Genomic DNA, 18,866 nt, shown 5'->3' with positions numbered 1-18,866 from the left:
GTGCTACTTGGTATTATTTCACATGGCTTTTTCTTTATTCCTCTACCAAGTAATTGGTTTTAGCAGGGGATGAAAATTGCAATCCCTTAAAAACTCCTTCATTAAATGAACTTATGTATGTTTCTTTTGAAAATTGATTTTTCTGGAAAATCTCAAACTTGGTAAAAAGCACCAGCATGGCCAAGTTTCTCCAGGGACCTCATTTCATTTCCAGGTTTTCAATCCAGCTATAAGGAATATGTAATGGATGTACATACAGCACACAGCAGGCAGCAAGGCTGACTGACATGTCATAGTTTTCATAGTAGTCACAAACACTGTGATGGGTTACCTGGTCTTGTTTGTGAAATAGATATGTGAAATACTGTGAGCTGAGATTAAAGAGTAGTAACAGTGAGATTTCTCACTTTCTGCCTACATACTTTTGGACTCTTAAATATTAATGATAGCTTTCCTGGGACACAGCTAATTATCAGCCAAATGTAGAGTCTCTGTTAATTTGAAAATATAGAACTTTGGGTTTCTGTATATATATGTATAGCCCAACAGATAGAAGAATTTTTTTTACGTTTATTTTATTTTGAGAGCAAGCATGTACGCACTTGTGTGCACAAGGACAGGAGACAGGCAGAGAGAGAGGGAGAGAGAAAATCTTAAGCAGGCTCTGCACTGTCAGCACGCAGCCCAATGTGCAGGGTTCGAACTCATGAATGTGAGATCATGACCTGAGCTGAAACCAAGAGTTGGACCCTTAACTGACTGAGCCATCCAGGCACCCCTAGAAGAGAGAATTTTGACCTATTGTTAAAAGGCTCCAAGACACCTCTTTTCTGTGATAGATATCTGCCTTTAGGCTCAGGAAATACCTCTACATTGGTTATTGGATGACAGCATTTGCTTTCCAGGCTTCTGGCCAAGGGGTTATAATTTCTCACAGGGATTTAATCTTAAGTTTCCAACCTGAAATCTGGTTTCTTGGGCTTGGGAAAGTATCATTTAAAACATTTGATACTCCTCTTGTAATTCAAGAATTATTAAAAATTTAATTTTTGATTATGTACAGTATTTGTTTACTCTCAGATTTTACTTCTGTACTGTGCAATTACAGGAGCAGCTTTCCCAAATTGTGTAGGTAGCTATTGTACATCTCAAGTTCAGAGCATCTTAGAAATTTTAAATAATTATCTTGGCATGCACATAGCTTTACAAAAAGCTCACGACAAGTAGAGTATTTTCATGGATCTGTAGTGATATCAGGGAGTTACTGCTTAGAGCCCTTTGTTTTCCTCCTCTCTCCAGTCCAGCTGGCATTCAGTCCTTTAAAGAATGTGGCTATGCAGTACTTTTGATTACTAACGACTTCTATTATCTTCTTCCCCATTGTGTACAGATGGGAGAATCCTCAGCACAAGTGTCTACTACTATTGGATGGACAGCGGCAGATGTTCACAGCGCGTCATGATTAATTAGTTTAAATTGAAAGGTCTATCTGTGAGGTAGCTCAGTTTTAAGGGCAGTAGGCATGAACTGAAGTCACGTTTGCGCAGCGACTGAGGCATTAACCATGTTTTCATTTATACAGCTCTTCGTACATGCAGCTTTTTATTGTAATAGTTGGAAGTGCTAGTTATGTTGTAGTCTCAAAGTGGGGGGTAGGGGAAATTGGCTGATCTTAAAGTTTGAGAGTATAGTTTTTTCCTGCAGTGTAAATTTACACTGAGCTATGGAATGGGGCAGGTTCTCTTAGCCTAAATTTTGACCCTATTTCATATTTATTTTACAAATCTACATATTATGTATGTTTTCTTAAAATACCCCTACCCCTAAAAAATGACAAACTTGGATATAATCTCTTAATGGGCCTGAATTGTGAACAAAAAAATTGGTTTGCTTTGGGACTGTCTGACTAGCACACTATATATTGTACTGATGAGACTGTTAACTTGAACAGGAGGTAGAATGCTGTCTTCCAATGGAAAAGAACTATATTGCGCTGCTTTATCTTGTCAGAAGACTAGGCAGGTGATTTTGATTTGGCCTCCAAATATTTGCTTTTAACTATTTCTTGTTAGCTTCCTTTATTGCCTCTGAAGTTGGTTACGTGGTGATCTTAATGCTGACTTCTGGACCTCAAACCCTGTTACTCCATGCCTGTGTTCAGTGCACTGCAAAAATTATAATTGTCAATCAGAGGAGCCAGATACTACCATACTTTTAAGAAAAGTATGTCTTAGCTGTGGATAAATTAGGAGCATCAGTCGACTCTCCTTAGTGCTCAGAATTTGTCCGACTACCGTTACTATTAGCCAAGTCTAAATTGGATCGTCCTTGTTAGAAAAAATAAAGTTTTCATTGTGTTTTGATGTCAACTTACTGAACAGTTTCTTTTGTTTATTCCGTTGACCTTAGTTTTCTGACAAGATTAATCCTCCCCTTCCCCTTTTTCCCTTCCTGTACCCTTCCTCATAATGTAAAATGTGACTTCAGACAGGTTTAATTCCTTCATGGGCTGTGATAATAAAATGTCTCATTATCTGTCTCATTCATTTCACTTTCATAATTACTGTGATTTTACTACAGAGCAAACAGCTGGCTTGATTTTTATAGCTGTATCTAGGGAATATTACAAATTTGACCCAGACAAACTTGAGACTGGCTTTTCTTCCAATAATTAAAGAGTAGAACTCTTAAAGTGATTATTCATGAATCAAAGGAAGAAACATCAGTATTGAAATTCTATCACAAATTTAAAAAAACTATTATCACAGCCTTGTCCTGAAACCCTGGATTATTATTGTTAGAGAGTTATTTCCACAAAGTGTTTGTTAGTTTGTTGGACGTTTGAGACCCCAGGAAATCCCCTTTCTCGTAACGTTCTCCGCTTGGATCTGATCTCAACAGGGTGTCGTAGTCATTCTTCAGCACAGTTCTTAATTGGAGACCAAGAACCCTGGGCCTTTAGAGGTGGTCTAGCAGGAGAGTTCCAGGTATCAATATGAATTCACAACTGAATTGACATTTTCTTTGTTTTATGAGAAACCTTATGTTGCGCATCAGATGGCTGGAAGGATTGGTCTGCCGAAGGCTTTCTAGTCCCAAATTCAATTTAGTTACATAGCTGGATTTTAAATCAAATTTTCCTCCTCTTTCACAGTAATTTCTGAAGGAGATGCTGCCAATTCCCCCCGCGCCTGCGAAGCGCAGCGGCTCTAGGTATACACTTCACATTGTTTCTTTGCAGGTCGCACACCATTTTAATCTGCGCCCGCAATGCACAATGCGCGCATGCTTGTCTGCCAGTGGAAACTCCATGAGCAAAAAGGATGAATAATTATGCAAGTGAATGGTGAAAGGGCTTTTGGATACTTTCCCGATTATTTTACAAATAAAACTTACATTTGAAAGAACAGTCTGTTAATGAAAATTTGAACAAAATAAGAAACTTTTTTGGATTGGAATTTGTTCATGGACTTTTCAGGTGCTCTACTTTTCTCCCCCCAACAGGTGCTCTGCTGCGCACAGCAAACTGAAGCGCATTGCTTTGGGGATAAAGCGTCTCCTGGACAGATAACCCTCTTCAGACCAAACCTCTCCTCCTGACATTCTGTTCTGCCATCTTTTAGTACAGAGATGGTCTATATGAGATTGGTTTAAAAAAAGTAGATTTGTGATACTGGAATAGATTTTTTATTTTTTATTTATTTTTTTACTATAAGTTTAAATCCCCATTAATATGCCACTAAAGCTATGTAACTCCGTTTGGGTAATTTCTATTCAGAAGCACCCCCTTTCCCCAGCAAAGAGGTGTTTGTTTTAGTAAAGCATAGTACACCCCTCTTCTTTAGGTCTGCCTGCAGTAGCCAGTTAATGTTAAGTTGGTAATCTGCAGTGCACACCCATTTAAAGAAATGGATCTCTTCCCAACACTAATCCATCTCCTTTTGTTTCTTCCCACAGCGTTTGCTGCCAATTGATGGGGCAAATGATCTCTTTTTTCAACCACCCCCACTGACTCCTACCTCCAAAGTTTATACTATCAGACCATATTTTCCTAAAGATGAGGTAATTGTCTACCTACCAACTTGGTATATGGTTATGGTGCTCACAAGTTTCCTTTGAACTCCCTTGTTAAGAGAATCTGTTCGGTACTTTCAAATAGGAACTTTAGGTGGAGAAAGTTAACTGAAACATTGAACACGTGAGGGTTAATATTTAAGGGAGAATCTAATAAGGAGGTTAGACTCATAAACATTTTGAGCTAAGTCCCTTAAGTCCTCCTTTATGAAAATCAGCTGAAAGGTATTAGGGTGTGTCCAAGTGGTATGGTCCTTGGCTGATTTTCTCTAATATATTAGTATTTTATAATTCCCAGTTGTGAAGTATCTACCGGCTGTTGACAGTCAGCTACAGGAAACAGCAAGCCTGTTTAAAGACCATTAACACGTTTAAAAATTTTTGGATGTATACAAAACTGAGAGGCTCAGCAGCATAGTTTGCAGCATTTTGAATCTACTTCTTAACTGCCTAAAACCATCTCCTTTGAAACAATTCTCAGTGTTTGCTATACCATGCTGTTTTCTACTGATTTTACAAGTATGATTCAATGAATAAATATTAAAGCAGAGGGGATATTTATGACAGGCCAGGCATTTTGTTACTCTGTCCTAGAAGTCCAGTCTGACTCACTGAGTCCTATTGTTAATTTCTGTTGCGATTTTTCTTGATGTGTTGCTTAACTAGATTATATTTTCAGGCTTCCGTGTACAAGATTTGCAGAGAAATGTATGACGATGGAGTGGGTTTACCTTTTCAAAGTCAGCCTGACCTTATTGGAGACAAGTATGTGATGAAGTGTTTGGATTTGTTGGATTTGGGAGTAACATTTCATAGCCACGTTTATCAGGTTAAGGGGAGGTGATGACTAGAAATAAAGTTTTCTAGAAATCCCACTTTAGTTACAATTAAATGTGAATATTTACATGTGTGTATTTTTTGGTTTTTTTCTTACACCGAATGTAGTTTCTGTAGGTTGCCATTCAAGTACGTTAAGGCCTTAACGTCACTGAAGTCTAAAATTTGGGGTTAAAAACTCATTCTGCCCTCTTTTCTTCTGAGCAGGTTAGTAGGAGGGCTGCTTTCCCTTAGCCTGGATTACTGTTTTGTCCTAGAAGACGAAGATGGCATATGTGGTTATGCCTTGGGCACTGTAGATGTGACCCCCTTCATTAAAAAATGTAAAATTTCCTGGATCCCTTTCATGCAGGAGAAGTATACCAAGCCAAATGGTGACAAAGAACTCTCCGAGGCTGAGGTAATAGCAGGTTTAGAATTATACTACAGTAGTTTTAAAGTACTTACTAAGGTAAAGTAAGCAGAGATATCTTAAAATTTCAGTACTTTCAATAGGCGCTTGGGTGGCTCAGTCAATTGAGTGTCCAGCTCTTGATTTCAGCTCAGGTCATGGTCCCAAAGTCGTGGGATCCAGCCCCTTGTCAGGCTCCACACTGAGTATGGAGCCTGCTTAAGATTCTCTCTATCCCTCTGTTCCTCCTCCAGTTTTGTATGTGTGTGCTCTCTCATGCTGTCAAAAAATGTCATTGCTTTCTAAATTCTCTACAGAAAAGAATTCTTACTTTTTTTTTTTTTTTAATTTTTCAGTTTTATTTATTTTGAGAGCACAAGTGGGAGCGGGGCAGAGGGAAGGAGAGACAGAATCCCAAGCAGGTTCTGTGCTATCCGCAGAGCCCTGTGTGAGGCTCGAACTCCCGAACTGTGAGATCGTGACCTGAGCCGAGATCGAGTCAAATGCTTAACTGACTATGCCACCGAGGCACCCCTTTTATTAGTTATTATTATTATTATTATTTTTTTGATGTTTATTTTTGAAAGAGAGAGTGAGTGTGAGCAGGGGAGGGACAGAGAGAGAGGGAGACACAGAATCCGAAGCAGGCTCCAGGCTCTGAGCTGTCAGCACAAAGCCCAGTGCAGGACTTGAACTCACGAGCCGTGAGATCGTGACCTGAGCCAAAGTTGGACGTTTAACCAACTGAGCTACCCAGGCACCCCATTACTTATTCTTAAGCGTGACATATTCCACTGTTTCCTCAGCATTAGGAGTTTTTTTTTATTTGGAAACATTGTTCTAATACTTCTCAAGTAAAAACAGAATATAGACAACTAAAGAACCTTTTTTTTTTTCCTACCCTGTTGTGAAGTACCAAACTTAAATGGTCTCTTCTTTGGGTACTCAGGGCAAGTTAATTAAAATCTTTCGTTTGCGGGGCGCCTGGGTGGCTCAGTCGGTTAAGCGCCGACTTCGGCTCAGGTCACGATCTCGCGGTCCGCGAGTTCGAGCCCCGCATCAGGCTCTGGGCTGATGGCTCAGAGCCTGGAGCCTGCTTCCGATTCTGTGTCTCCCTCTCTCTCTGCCCCTCCCCCGTTCATGCTGTGTCTCTCTCTGTCTCAAAAATAAATAAACGTAAAAAAAAAAAATTAAAAAAAAAAAATCTTTCATTTGCTTGGTTGTAGGGGGCTCACTTGCCTTCTCAGTAATGTATTTCTCATTGTAATAAAAAAAATAATAGAGGTGAGCTGCCCTGAGAGTCTGTTTGCAGATAGGAGTACTTCTTGTCATATGTCTGCCCTGTCCCAACTTCAGTGAATTTTTCGTATATAATTTATGATTATTTTGATCTATGCATCAGCATGTGCATTTTATTTTAGCATATGCATTTAAAAAAACAGTTCCTTCTTGATAATGTTTATGCCCAATAAATACTTGTAGAGATATATTTGGACTCTTTCATTTGTGACATGGCTTTTTTCTTCCATGTTGTTCCTTTTAGCCTTTTCTGAAATTCTTCTCTCTCCCATACCAGTTTACTTATATTCTCTCTAGAGTTTATTCCTATTTTTTACCTTCTCCTCTAGCCAGATGGCTGTGTAATAAGAGGCTGATGTGGAGTAGCCTCACTTACTTGTAATTACATAGATATTAACTACAGTGTGCTGGTGATTGAGCTGTTGATGCATTACTGTTTTATATTTGACAATTACAGTTTTCAGCATAGGAACATACAAAGAATGACCAGTGGGTCTACTGTAACCTCTTTTACATTCACATTTTTGTGTAAGCAATACAAACTTAATTTTTTTTTAAAATTTTGAATATTTTTAGATTTAACAAAGATAATACAAAATTCCTCTGTTACCCCTCACCCATTTTTTACATTTGTCCAAGTCTTAAGAAATCAGCTTTGGTGCAGTACTATAAACTCCACACTTTATTCACTTGTTTTTCCATTAATGTCCTTTTCTGTTCCAGGATCGAATTCAGAATACCACATTACATTCAGACAAATGGTTTTAAAAGTGAAAATGCTTCAGCTAGAATTATAAGCTAATTAATTCTTTATGTGATAAGTACATAATGACTGGAAGAGTTACTGAATGTTGCTTTCCTTTTCCTATTGCTGGTTTCTGTAGTTGGGATATAGATGTATAATGAGTTACTGAAAATCAAGAGATTCTTTCAAATTTTTACAGAAAATAATGTTGAGTTTCCATGAAGAGCAGGAAGTGTTGCCAGAAACCTTCCTTGCCAACTTCCCTTCTCTGATAAAGATGGATATTCATAAAAAAGTAACTGACCCGAGTGTAGCCAAAAGCATGATGGCTTGCCTCCTGTCTTCACTGAAGGCTAATGGTGAGTACATATTCGTGTAGTTGCTGGTGTTTGGGCTAGGTGGAGACAGGATAGAAAGAAATGAATTACACTGAACTCGCATTCCCTTCCCCACCATGTATGGTTTGGCTTCTGAATAATTAGTGGTATAAGAATTGCATGTATATTAATCATTGGAAAATGTTGATCTTTTATACTATGAATGCTTATTTTGAGCCCCATTTAAATGAGAAGTGAATACATGAGGTTAAATTTATTTTGCCAGGAGATTCACTGTGATAATTGGAAATTAAATGAACCCTCAAAAGGAGCTTCATTTAGGAATACACAGTTGATGGGCTCCTGGGTGGCTCTGTCAGTTAAGCGTCCAACTCTTGATCTCAGCTCAGGTCTTGATCCTAGGATTGTGAATTCAAGCCCAGTGCTGGGCTCCACACTGGGTATGAAGCCTACTTTAAAAAAAAAAAAAGGAATACAGAGTTGCCTTTTTTTTTTTTTAATTTTTTTTTTTCAACGTTTATTTATTTTTGGGACAGAGAGAGACAGAGCATGAATGGGGGAGGGGCAGAGAGAGAGGGAGACACAGAATCGGAAACAGGCTCCAGGCTCTGAGCCATCAGCCCAGAGCCTGACTCGGGGCTCGAACTCACGGACCGCGATATCGTGACCTCGCTGAAGTCGGACGCTTAACCGACTGCGCCACCCAGGCGTCCCAGAGTTGCCTTTTTTTAAAAGTTTATTTTGAGAGAGCATACAAGTGAGCGGGTTAGGGGTAGAGAGAGAGAGAGAGAGAGGGAGAGAGGATCCCAAGCAGGCTCCGTACTCTTCAGTGTGGAGACCGACCTGGGGCTGTATGTCAAAAACTGAGATTATCACCTGAGCTGAAATAGAGTTGGACGCTTCACCGACTAAGCCACACAGGTGCCCCAAGTTGACAAATTGTTTTGAATGTTCTCTAAACTCAGGCTACAGAAATAATTTTGCTTTATATTCGTGGTATGAAAATTTTTTCTGTAAATGTCTAGGTAATAAATACACTCCAGTGGCCACATACAGATTTTAATTACATATTCTTTTTTAAATTAAGTTCCATACATTAATTTTTTTTGAAAAAAATTTTTAGAGAGTCAGAGTGTGAGCAGGGGAGGAGCGGTGGGGGGGGGGTGGGTGAGACACAGAATCCAAAGCAGGCTCCAGGCTCTGAGGTATCAGCACAGACCCCCATGCGGGGCTCAAACCCACGAACTGTGAGATCGTGACCTGAGCCGAAGTCAGACACACTCAGCTGACTGAGCCACCCAGGTGCCCCCCACCATACATTAATTTTTTTAATGTTTGTTTATTTAGAGGGAGAGTGCAAGCATGGGGGTGGGGCAGAGAGAGAGGGAGAGAGAATCCAAAGCAGTATCCGTGTTGTCAGTACAGAGCTTGACTCAGGGCTTGAACTCAGAAACAGATCATGACCTGAGCTCAGATCAAGAGCCAGATGCTCAACCGACTGAGTCACCCAGGTGCTCCTAATTTATTTTTTTTTTTAAGGTAAGCTCTATGCCCATTGTGGGGCTTAAACTAACGACCCTAAGATCAAGAGTCGCATGCTGTACGTAGTGAGCCAACCAGTTGCTCCTACATACTTTTTTTTTTTTTACACAGCCTTTAAAAAATGTAAAAAACTATTTTTAGCCCTTGGCCGGTACAAAAATGGGCAGCTTGTTTGAGACCTCTTTAGAGGGTTGTTGTTACTTGGGAGTGCACTTAACTGTTACATCTTTGTATCATTTGAGTCAGTGGTATCCCTCTTGTGGAATAATTTAAACAACTCTTTGAAAATAGTATAATTCTTAGTGTTGTGCTTAGAACTGAATCATGCAGGTATAGGAGGTATGTCTTAGAATGTACAACATATTTTGGTTATATTGGCTTGTGACACAAACTGGAATGGCCTTTGCCCTGTGGGCTCTTCAAAGGTACTTTGTATTAAAACATTAAACAGAGGTATTTTTTGCATTGAGGTTTCTTACATCCTCTTCCCCAAAAGATTTTCTGGGGAAGAGTTTCACTGAATTTTTTTTTATTTGCCAGTAATATTTTATTTTTATTTTTATTTTTATGATTTTATTATTTATTATAATACTTATTATTTTTATTTATTTTTTTAATTTAATTTTTTTATTTTTTAAAATTTACATCCAAATTAGGTAGCATATAGTGAAATAATGATTTCAGGAGTAGATACCCATTTAGCCCATCCCCCCTCCCACAACACCTCCAGTATCCCTAAGTTTGTTCTCCATATTTATGAGTCTCTTTTGTCCCCCTCCCTGTTTTTATATTATTTTTGTTTCCCTTCCCTTATGTTCATCTGTTTTGTCTCTTAAAGTCCTCATATGAGTGTAGTCATATGATTTTTGTCTTTCTCTGACTGGCTAATTTCACTTAGCATAATACCCTCCAGTTCCATCCACGTAGTTGCAAATGGCTTCACTGAGTTTTTTTAATGGAGGTATTTTTGAGAATTAAGAACTGTATATATTTAAGGTGTACAGTTTGATGATTTGAAATAATTGTAATTACCACATTCAAGCTAGTTAACATATCCGTCATTTAAGATAGTTGCCGCTGCAGTATTCAGTATTGATGAATACTAATATTCATTGAATATTCATATGAATTTTAAAAATTGTGGTATGAAATTTAGGGACTGGTATAGATAAGCTCCTACTGTCACCTATTTGAAATATATTAAAGATTCATGACAACTCCTATCCGTAATTCCAGTTGACATTTACATTTTGAATATTTGTTTTATTTCTAGGCTCCCGGGGGGCTTTCTGTGAAGTGAGACCAGATGATAAAAGAATTCTGGAATTTTACAGCAAGTTAGGCTGTTTTGAAATTGCAAAAATGGAAGGATTTCCAAAGGATGTGGTTATACTTGGTCGGAGCCTGTGAAATTTGTTGGCACTATGAACTGTCCGAAAGTCTCTGAACTTCACTTGGTCGGTGGTGGTTGGGGTCTTCATACAGTTCAGCCTCTGGAATGGCAAAATTAATCAGCCAATTTGGATTGGAAATGAAGACTATGTAAAACTCACCCATCACACTTTGAGATTACTCACTGGTTGGAAGGTTGTATTGATGCAAATCCTGTCTGAAACAGATGTGGGCCTCCTTTGTGGGGCTTGTGTTAGGTGCCAAGACCTCTTATATGGGCTTATAGGGAGGGGGTCTTCAATAAATGTAGTCAGCACTGTGTTCTGCATCCAGCGTGGTTGCATTTCTCACCTAAGAGTAATTAGAATCATTTGTCATCCTCCTTGATTTATTGGATGAAAAATGTCTTTCATTCTTTGGAGACATGGCAGAGATGAGAAAGATTTAGTGGGTTTCAGAGGCTTCAGGGTAGAGATTCCAAGTGGGATGGTTGTGGCATAGTTTAAGCTGAGTAAATGATTTTAATTTGGGGCAGTTTTTCTGCTCTTTGTAAAGCCATGGCCAGTTGTCTCTTGTAGTGACCATTGGTTCAGGCATGTTGTGCTTTGTAGGGACAAATGTGCATTTGTTTGTGGCAAAAGCCTAAAAATGGCAGACTTGTAAATTTTTTTGTATATAAACTAGCTGTAACCTGAGTATCCTTTGTGTTCACTGTTTTTGTAATTTTTTTCCTTTTGAAAATGAAAGGGTGTGTGGTTTAGGATGGCACTTTGAATAATGTAAATCAGTGGAAGATGGATTTTCTTTACTTTTGTCTTTTTTTTTTTTTTTTTTTTTAAAGAAGTTTTATTGTTTTTAAAGTGCCTCCCACCTAGGGCTAGGCCATGACCACTTTGGGTATGAGAGTCTAATTTCATGGGACTCAGTCTTGCAAAGTGCAGTCACTTCTGGAAATTAACCTCAATGCAGGTCAGCATGTGAAATGTTAGTTTTGACATCAAGTAGGGTTCAGGGACTTACTGGTCCCATTTGCCCGGAGATCAGTTGTCCTTTAATTTCAAGATCTGTTACAACTGGTTTTATTAAATCAGAGTCTTTAATTGCATGTTTGTATCTAATTTTTTTTAAAAAAATGAGCACACTTTAACCAATGACTTAAGGTTACCCTTTTCTTTTTCCTTTAACCAGATTCTGAAAGCTTCATGTATTTTAATTTAGATTTGGTGTTTTTAGGGGTTCTGAGCATGAGGTTAACAGGTAATCTCTGCAGGATTCATTTTTTTCATCATGGATTCCTAACAGTATTTTGTTATCTTGCTTCCCTGCAGTTTTGTTATCAGCTGTTTTACTTTGAGCTGAGGTGGGAGGGGCAAGGAAAAGGCATCTTCCTTCAGGAAGAAATTCCATCAGTTTGGGCTTTGAATCTTAAAGCATTGTGCCTAGTGGTACCTAGTGACTTTCAACCAGGGCCTGTGAGTGGGCACTGAGTTGGTAAGATGAATGGAGAGGAGAAAGGAGGCCTCTTTATTTTCAGGGTAGAAACCTTTAACTGATAGAAGACCTAAGAAGGCTAAGGGGAAGGGAAGAGCTCTACAAGATGCTGTATAAAACAGTTTAAGGTCACTTAGTTTTCTCTTTAAGTACATTTTGTACTCTAGTGGACAATTCTAGCATTTATTTGGAGGATTTCAGTGTCAATCTATGGAATCAGGATTTTTAGCAAGTTTGCTTGTGGTTTTATCTTGGCTTATAATAATCATTTTGGCTGGTCTGGTCACAGATGCTAACCATGAAACAGATGTCCAGGCCTGTACCTTCATCATTCTAGGATGGTAAAGTGCTATGCTCTCTTCTATGGTTACGAATATTTATTAAGGTTGGAATGACATTTCATTGATTGTTCAGATCACAGCTCAGTTCCTGTAGAAAACGAACTGTAAAACTATCTGAAGACCATGCAAGAGGCAAAATAAAACTTGAAGTGAATGTGTGTGGTGGTGTACTGTGTAAACCTACTTCCTGTTTCTGCTCTGTACCTTTTCTCATGCCTTTCATGTCTCATAAGCATCTTCCATAGCCGTTCACGTTGGGGGATGCACCTTCCTATTCCCGTCTCCAGTAAAAGACTTCCTTCCAGATTTTCTTCATGGCAAGGTAAAAAAGGAAGACTAGTTCTTGGCCAAGCCACCCTCCTCCCACAGTTACATCCTGGGTGGGAGTTAGGGCCGCTAGTTTGAATGCGTTCCCTCCCATCTAGTAGGATAAGGAACACACTTTGCCTGATTGGTCAAAAGGTGAGAGGTGGGGGTGGGGGAGTTGCCCAAATTATGGGACATACTACTCTTAACGTGGAAGGGTGTTCTGGGCTGTAATTATAAGCTTCAAAGTACTTTTGCCAGAAGTAGCCGCTAGCTGCACATTGAAGCTAACATCCTTTCCTAGCAAGCGCCGGCCTCCAACCAGCATATTAAGCTCAATAAAGAGAAGCCTTCTAGATAGTGAACTTCTCTGGTCGTTAAGAGCAGGAAGCATAGACGCGTATTGGAAAGAGGGCCGAGTGGTTCCATGGTTCCAGTAGAAAATAAACCCGTGGGCAAAAAGTCTTCCTTCAGGAGCCTCGGCTCTCTTGGAGGAAAGGCAAGGCAAGTAGCGTATTTCCTTTGCTTTTGTGAGGAAAACGCTGCCTTGAAACTCGCCTTTACTAGGGGAATTGGAAAGGTTTCCGTTTTTGTATCTATTCTCCCTTTGACGAAAACTTGCCCTGGATTGGGGGAGTGGAGACAGCAGAGGGTGCGAGGAGCTAGAGAAAATGGAGGCAGGAGCCGCCCTCAGAGAGCCGTGGTCACGGAAGTGCGGAAGGTCATTAACATTAAGAAAGCCATGCTTCTCTGACCCTTCCATGCAGTCCCGACACACAGGTTTGACCAGAGGCCACCGGCCCCCGGGGGAGAAAGCCCTAGGTCCGGTCGCGCCTCGTCCCTCCTCTCTCAAGTGCCAGCGGCTCCTTTAATGGGCGGGGCCGGAACACGCTGCGAGTCCCTCGCTTTATACGTGTCGGGGGGCGGAGCTTCCAGACGGCCCTAGCAGCATGGCCGCCGGCGCCGCCGCCGCTTTAGCGTTCCTGAGTCAGGAGAGCCGAGTCCGGGCTGGGGGGGTCGGGGGTCTGCGGGTCCCGGCTCCGGTCACTATGGACAGTTTTTTCTTCGGTATTGAGGAAAGGAGGGGATGAGGGTGGTGCTAGGGCGGTCAGGGGCAGAACAGGAATGCAGATGAGTACACGACGTGGGTTGAGGCGGAGGGGGCCCCGTGCGCGGCAGACCAAGCGGGAGGGGGTGGCGCGACCGCTGTCCCAGATGTGCCGGGCGGAGCCCAGGACAGAGCGCCCCTGGTGTTCTTGAGAAGTGGGTGCGTAAATGGCCGGTCACACCATGGCTGCACGTGACAGAGGTTTGGTGGAACGCCCCCCACGCACACTCAGGCACGTTCACACTGTTCCCTCTTCCAGGCTGTGAGCTCTCCGGCCACACCCGCTCTTTCACCTTCAAGGTAGAGGAAGAGGATGAATCGGAGCATGTGCTGGCGTTGACCATGGTGAGGGGCGGGGAAAGGTGGTGGTGGTGAATCGCTGGACCTGAGCAGGCAACTCGGGGGGCCTCCAACCGCCCCCCGCCTCAATCCCTTTACTGGGAGTTCCCTCCTCTGCCTAACTCCCACATGGGCAGCTTTCCTGGCTGAGTGATCCAGGGACCACTGGGGTGGGGCAAATTATAGGGTCGATGCCTCCACAAGGATTGTGGTGTCAATCCTTGCTTGGGGAGACCCCAGGGTTCTGTGTACTCTTCCCAGCTCTGCCTCACCGAGGGGGCCAAAGATGAGTGTAATGTGGTAGAAGTCGTGGCCAGGAATCATGACCATCAGGAGATTGCAGTCCCTGTGGCCAATCTCAAGTTGTCCTGCCAACCCATGGTGAGTTCTCAGGCATATGTTGAGGTGGTGGTGGCGGTGCTGGTGGTGGTGGTAGTGATAGTGGTGGTTGTTAGGAATTGAGGACCCAAGGGCACAAGATGGGATGGGCCAGGCCTTCATCCTTGTCTTTCTTCCAGCTCAGTTTGGATGACTTCCAGCTCCAGCCACCTGTAACCTTCCGCCTGAAGTCAGGTTCTGGCCCTGTGCGCATCACTGGGAGGCACCAGATTGGTGAGAGTCTTTTCCTTTGTCTAGTGGGTTCTGCCATTGAGTTTCTCTTCCCACCGCCGCCCTCTACACTCCTGCCCCATCCTATCCTTATCTCCTAGTGGAGCTTCCATACAGACTATGTGTGATGTATCCTCCACTTTTTGTCCTACTTAAGCCTACCTCCTGCATGAAACCTGTCTCAGCTTCTCCACCTGCACTAACGTGGCCTTTGGCTCTTTGTCATCTCTCATTTAGTATCTGAGGTTCTTCCCACCTAGACCATAAGCTCTGGGAGATCAGGATCCCTGGCACCACAGGGCATGAATAAATGACATGTGGTATGAAGGGGGTCTGGCTTTAACCTCCTCCTCTTTTACTGCTTATGTATCCACCAGTTACTATAAGCAATGACGTTTCTGAGGAAGAAGAGAGTGAAGAAGGGAGTGAGGAGGAGGAAGCTGAGTTGTGCCCCATCCTACCTGCCAAGAAGCAGAGGGGCAGGCCCTAGCCTTGGTGAGTGGGGAGAGGGGTGTCCAGCAAGGTCTGGGATGGGGCAGGAGGAGCACGTGAACACGGCCTTGATGTTGACCCCTTGTTTGCTCTCCCTCAGGTCAGCTAGCTGCCTGCTACGTGTGCCATGCACTATGTTCCTGTACAAGTTTCAAGAAATTTAAATGTGTCTTCTCCGTTGAAGAGGAGGGATGGATGGGTGGGTGGGTGGGGTCTTGGGCTGGTGCTTGGAGAGAGGGTGGTCCTATTCTTCATAAGGGCCCTGGTGTTTCTCTAATCTTATGCCATATCTGGGGCTTCCCTTTTCTCCAGGAGTGGGAGGAACTCTGAACTTCTCTCCTGACCCTCTCTCCCCACTTGCCTGTGAGATTGGAGGTCAGCATCTGAAGCTCAGGACTACACATTTTTAATACTTTTTACATTTTTGGATAAAGGCTGTAATAAAGTGATGTGGAGGTTTTTTTGCAACTCATTTGTGTGGCTTCTTTACCTGCTGGGTTGGCATTCCCCTAGGGGCCACCAGGTGGCACTGTGGCAGCACCGAGGGTGGCCCTGGGCCTGGGGAGGGTGAGGAAATGTGGGATCCTGCTATCCCTAGGACCCCAGGGGCCAGGCAAGGCCTGGGCCCCAACTGCCTTACTAAAAGAGGACCTCCCAACACCAAGCCCATTCTCAGTCCCTACAGGTGGGGGAGGGCCATCCCAGGAGGTTATCAGCATCCAAACAAGGGGCCTGGGCCTCTGTCAGCACTCAGGCTGATGGGCAGGGGGCAGATAAAGGGGCTTAAGCAGTCCAAGGAATGTGCATCCCTAGCCCCATGAGGGGGCTCAGGCCCTGAGAGGGCCTGTGAGGGGAAAGGCAGAGGCTAGTCTTTGCTCCTCCTTCCAGTCTTGCAGGCTGTCTCTGAGCTGGTCTGGGCCCTTAGAAACCTGATTCCAGGGGCCAGATGGAGGGGACTGGCCAGATTGGGTGACAGGGAAACCAGAATCCGGGTGGCCTGGCATATGGGGGCAGAGAGGGTCCCCTGGGATTCAACCTCCTGGGCTAAGGGGTTCCTGACCCCCAGCCCACCGCCTGGTGTGGGGAATCTCTGGTGCCTGTAATCAGGTGTTCTGGGGTGTGGGTGCTGCTATGCCAGGAAGAGAAAGGGAAGTACCTGGTGTGAGCATTAGTGTGTATGTGACCAACTCTGAGGTCAGCAGTTCAGCAGCTGTGTTGATGTGGGAGGGGGGCAGTATTTCAATGTCCCACAAACAAACAAACAAACAAACAAACAAAAGGTTAACTCCTGAGACAGCCTGGGGCCAGACATGCTGAGGATGGACAGAGTACAGTGCCTGGTGGGATGGTGGGGCCAGGCCCACTCCCTCCCACACTGGCTGCTGGGCAAATGAGTGAACAAGTGGGAGGGATCTCTAGATAACCCGACGGGGCTGGTATTGGGGCAGGTAAGGTAAACTTTGGAGAGAGTGTCCCACAACACGGAAAAGTATCCCTGCTTCAACACATCCTTGGAGTAGGTTTCCCCACCCCTCCTGGTGAGAAGCTGAGGTTCAAGCTCTAACCTCCCTTTTTCTTCAAGTTAAGGATAAAAGAAGATGATTTCTCTCTGGGTTGCAGTGGTCAGGGTCGTAGGCCCCTTTCTCCTCTCCAGGACGACTGAGGTGCTTCCATCAGGAACCAGCGTAGCATGGTGGGGGAAGTCAAGCTCGAGACCATTCACCTTTCTGTGGTCGTGAGGGAGGGGGCATGCAGCTGGCGCCCTCTGGTGGGCGAGGTTGAAACCACCTGTGGCCGTGCGGCTCCCCACGCCTCCTCGCAAGGGGCTAGGTGAGTGGTTTGGGCCGCCTAAGTTTAGGCAGAAAGCGAGGAGTAAGTCACTGAGGCTGACTTCACTCGTTCTTTGACTGATTCGCTAGAAGAGGTCCTGTTAGAGCCCTTCCCTTCCTTCTCTCACCTATAACCTCCAGAGTCCTCAGCATGTGCTTGGTTGGAGACTCAGGAGACCGGCTGAGCGCAGAGAAGTCATCTCTGGGGGCAGCCTCCCCAGTCAACTCCTCTACCCCCTGCGCGTGGCCCCGTCCCGATACTTACCCCCTGCGAAGCTAGTGAGCGCTCATTGTAAGCCTTGACTGTTTCCTGCGTGGGTCTCCGTGCAGCCCAGGCCGGCGCCTAGCACGCTCCTGCCCGCAGTGGGGACCCAATCCACACCTTCCCCCTTCTTCCAGGAGTTTCCTGGCCCAAAAGGGCGCCCCGCGGACAGAGTTGGGGATTGTTTTTTCTCCCTCCCCGCTCCCGCCTCTCCTCGATGCCCCTTCTGCCAGCTCAGCGCACAGTAGGAGCACTGTCAATTCACTTTGGCCTCGGAGCGCCGAGGGATGAAGGCGTACATCCGCGGTTTGCAGACCGCTGGAGGATGGGCAGCCTTGTTATTTGGGGTGCGAGGGGAGACGACTCCCTGGCGGGGTCCGAAGTGCTTAACGCAGTCTCCGCGATTTGCATTTGAACAGTCGGTCGCTTTGAACGCCGGGCGCAAGAGGCGCGAGTAGGAGCAAACTTCAATCCAGGCAGCCCGCGCCGGCTGGTGTGGATTTGAGGGGCCCAGGGTGGGCCTGGGGCGAGGGATGCGTTTGGAAAGAGGCTGAAGGTGTGTGTTTGGGTCCCCGCGAGGGCGTGTTTGCGGAGAGGGGCTGTTTGTGTTGGCAAGGAGTGTGTGTTTGTGTTTGCAGGAGGCGAGGGTGTGTGTGTGTGTGTGTGTGTGTGTGTGTGTATGTTTGTGTTTGCGGAGTGTGGGGGCGGCCAGGAAAGGTGGCCCGGCTGTCACTCAGCGATCAGGTTGACAGGCGCTCCCTCATCAGGGCCAAGGAGCTCTGATTGCAGATTCGAGGAAACAAAATAGCAATTGTAATTACGGGGCTTTGATAAGATAAAGGAAGGAGCGAGCTGGCCGGGAAGCGAGCAAGCGAGTGAGGGAGGGGCAGAGCGGCCTGCTGGGGCCCCGGCAGAATATTTGCATCTGTCACTCAAAGGGCTGATGGAGCAGTACCTGGCACCCAATGTGAGGGTGTCCCCATCTGCTCCCCTTCCCACCCCTGCCCCAAGCCATAGACTTTTGGGGAGATGCGAAGAATCTCCCAAACTGATGAGCGTTCTAGTTTGGGAGAAAGTTGTCCAAATGCAAAGGAATTCTTTCCTATAGAGAGGCCCCTTGATAGAGGTTAAAGTGTAGTACTAAAACCTTGACCTACCACTTTAAGGTCCTAGAATGCCCATCTCCTCTGGGGGAGGGAGGAGAGTGAGCTAAGATCATTGAAGTTCAGCTCAAGGCCTTCAGAACCTTCTGGGAGCTCCAGAACCAGAGTTGGATCCTGAGTCAGATACTCTGGCCTCTATCCAGAGAAGGGCAGGTGCCCAGAGTGACTCTGGTTGTGGCTCCAAGACTATGCACACTAAGGGTGGACTGGACTGCCATGACCCCTGCCTGAGTGCTGCTCCATGCTGTTCTCATCAGACTATTTTCAGAGGGCTGGGTCCCTGGTAGGGAGAAGGCCCTTCCCACCCT

At 44.3% G+C, this 18,866-nt stretch overlaps 2 protein-coding genes across 2 annotated transcripts in view; both read left to right on the top strand.

The window, feature by feature from the left end:
• Positions 1-12,604, top strand: part of OGA (O-GlcNAcase) — a 29,761-nt gene extending 17,157 nt beyond the window's left edge. Inside the window, exons 11-16 of the mRNA XM_045438657.1 lie at positions 2,902-2,987; positions 3,958-4,062; positions 4,754-4,839; positions 5,119-5,311; positions 7,546-7,705; positions 10,500-12,604. Of these exons, the coding sequence (XP_045294613.1) occupies positions 2,902-2,987; positions 3,958-4,062; positions 4,754-4,839; positions 5,119-5,311; positions 7,546-7,705; positions 10,500-10,636 (767 nt within the window). The 3' untranslated portion in view covers positions 10,637-12,604. The remainder of the gene's footprint in view (positions 1-2,901; positions 2,988-3,957; positions 4,063-4,753; positions 4,840-5,118; positions 5,312-7,545; positions 7,706-10,499) is intronic.
• Positions 12,605-13,677: 1,073 nt separating this feature from the next.
• NPM3 (nucleophosmin/nucleoplasmin 3) lies at positions 13,678-15,772 on the top strand. The gene is made up of 6 exons (XM_045438659.1): positions 13,678-13,824; positions 14,124-14,209; positions 14,465-14,584; positions 14,722-14,815; positions 15,190-15,307; positions 15,405-15,772. Exons 1-5 carry the CDS (start codon positions 13,707-13,709, stop codon positions 15,300-15,302), a joined length of 531 nt encoding a protein of 176 aa, XP_045294615.1. The 5' UTR covers positions 13,678-13,706; the 3' UTR covers positions 15,303-15,307; positions 15,405-15,772.
• Positions 15,773-18,866: the final 3,094 nt, after the last annotated feature.

This window comes from Leopardus geoffroyi, chromosome D2 (assembly GCF_018350155.1).
Source record: "Leopardus geoffroyi isolate Oge1 chromosome D2, O.geoffroyi_Oge1_pat1.0, whole genome shotgun sequence".
NCBI lineage: Eukaryota > Metazoa > Chordata > Mammalia > Carnivora > Felidae > Leopardus > Leopardus geoffroyi.
The sequence above is the reverse complement of the archived record's forward strand: the minus strand, read 5'-3'. Positions and strand labels throughout refer to the sequence as shown.

What these genes read in the sequence shown, in the direction of transcription:
- NPM3 (XM_045438659.1), top strand. Translation starts at nt 13,707, where the DNA reads ATGGCCGCCGGCGCCGCCGCCGCTTTAGCGTTCCTGAGTCAGGAGAGC. An exon ending in AGTTGTCCTGCCAACCCATG is followed by an intron (nt 14,585 to 14,721) that starts GTGAGTTCTCAG and finishes TCTTTCTTCCAG; the next exon opens with CTCAGTTTGGATGACTTCCA. An exon ending in CACTGGGAGGCACCAGATTG is followed by an intron (nt 14,816 to 15,189) that starts GTGAGAGTCTTT and finishes TGTATCCACCAG; the next exon opens with TTACTATAAGCAATGACGTT.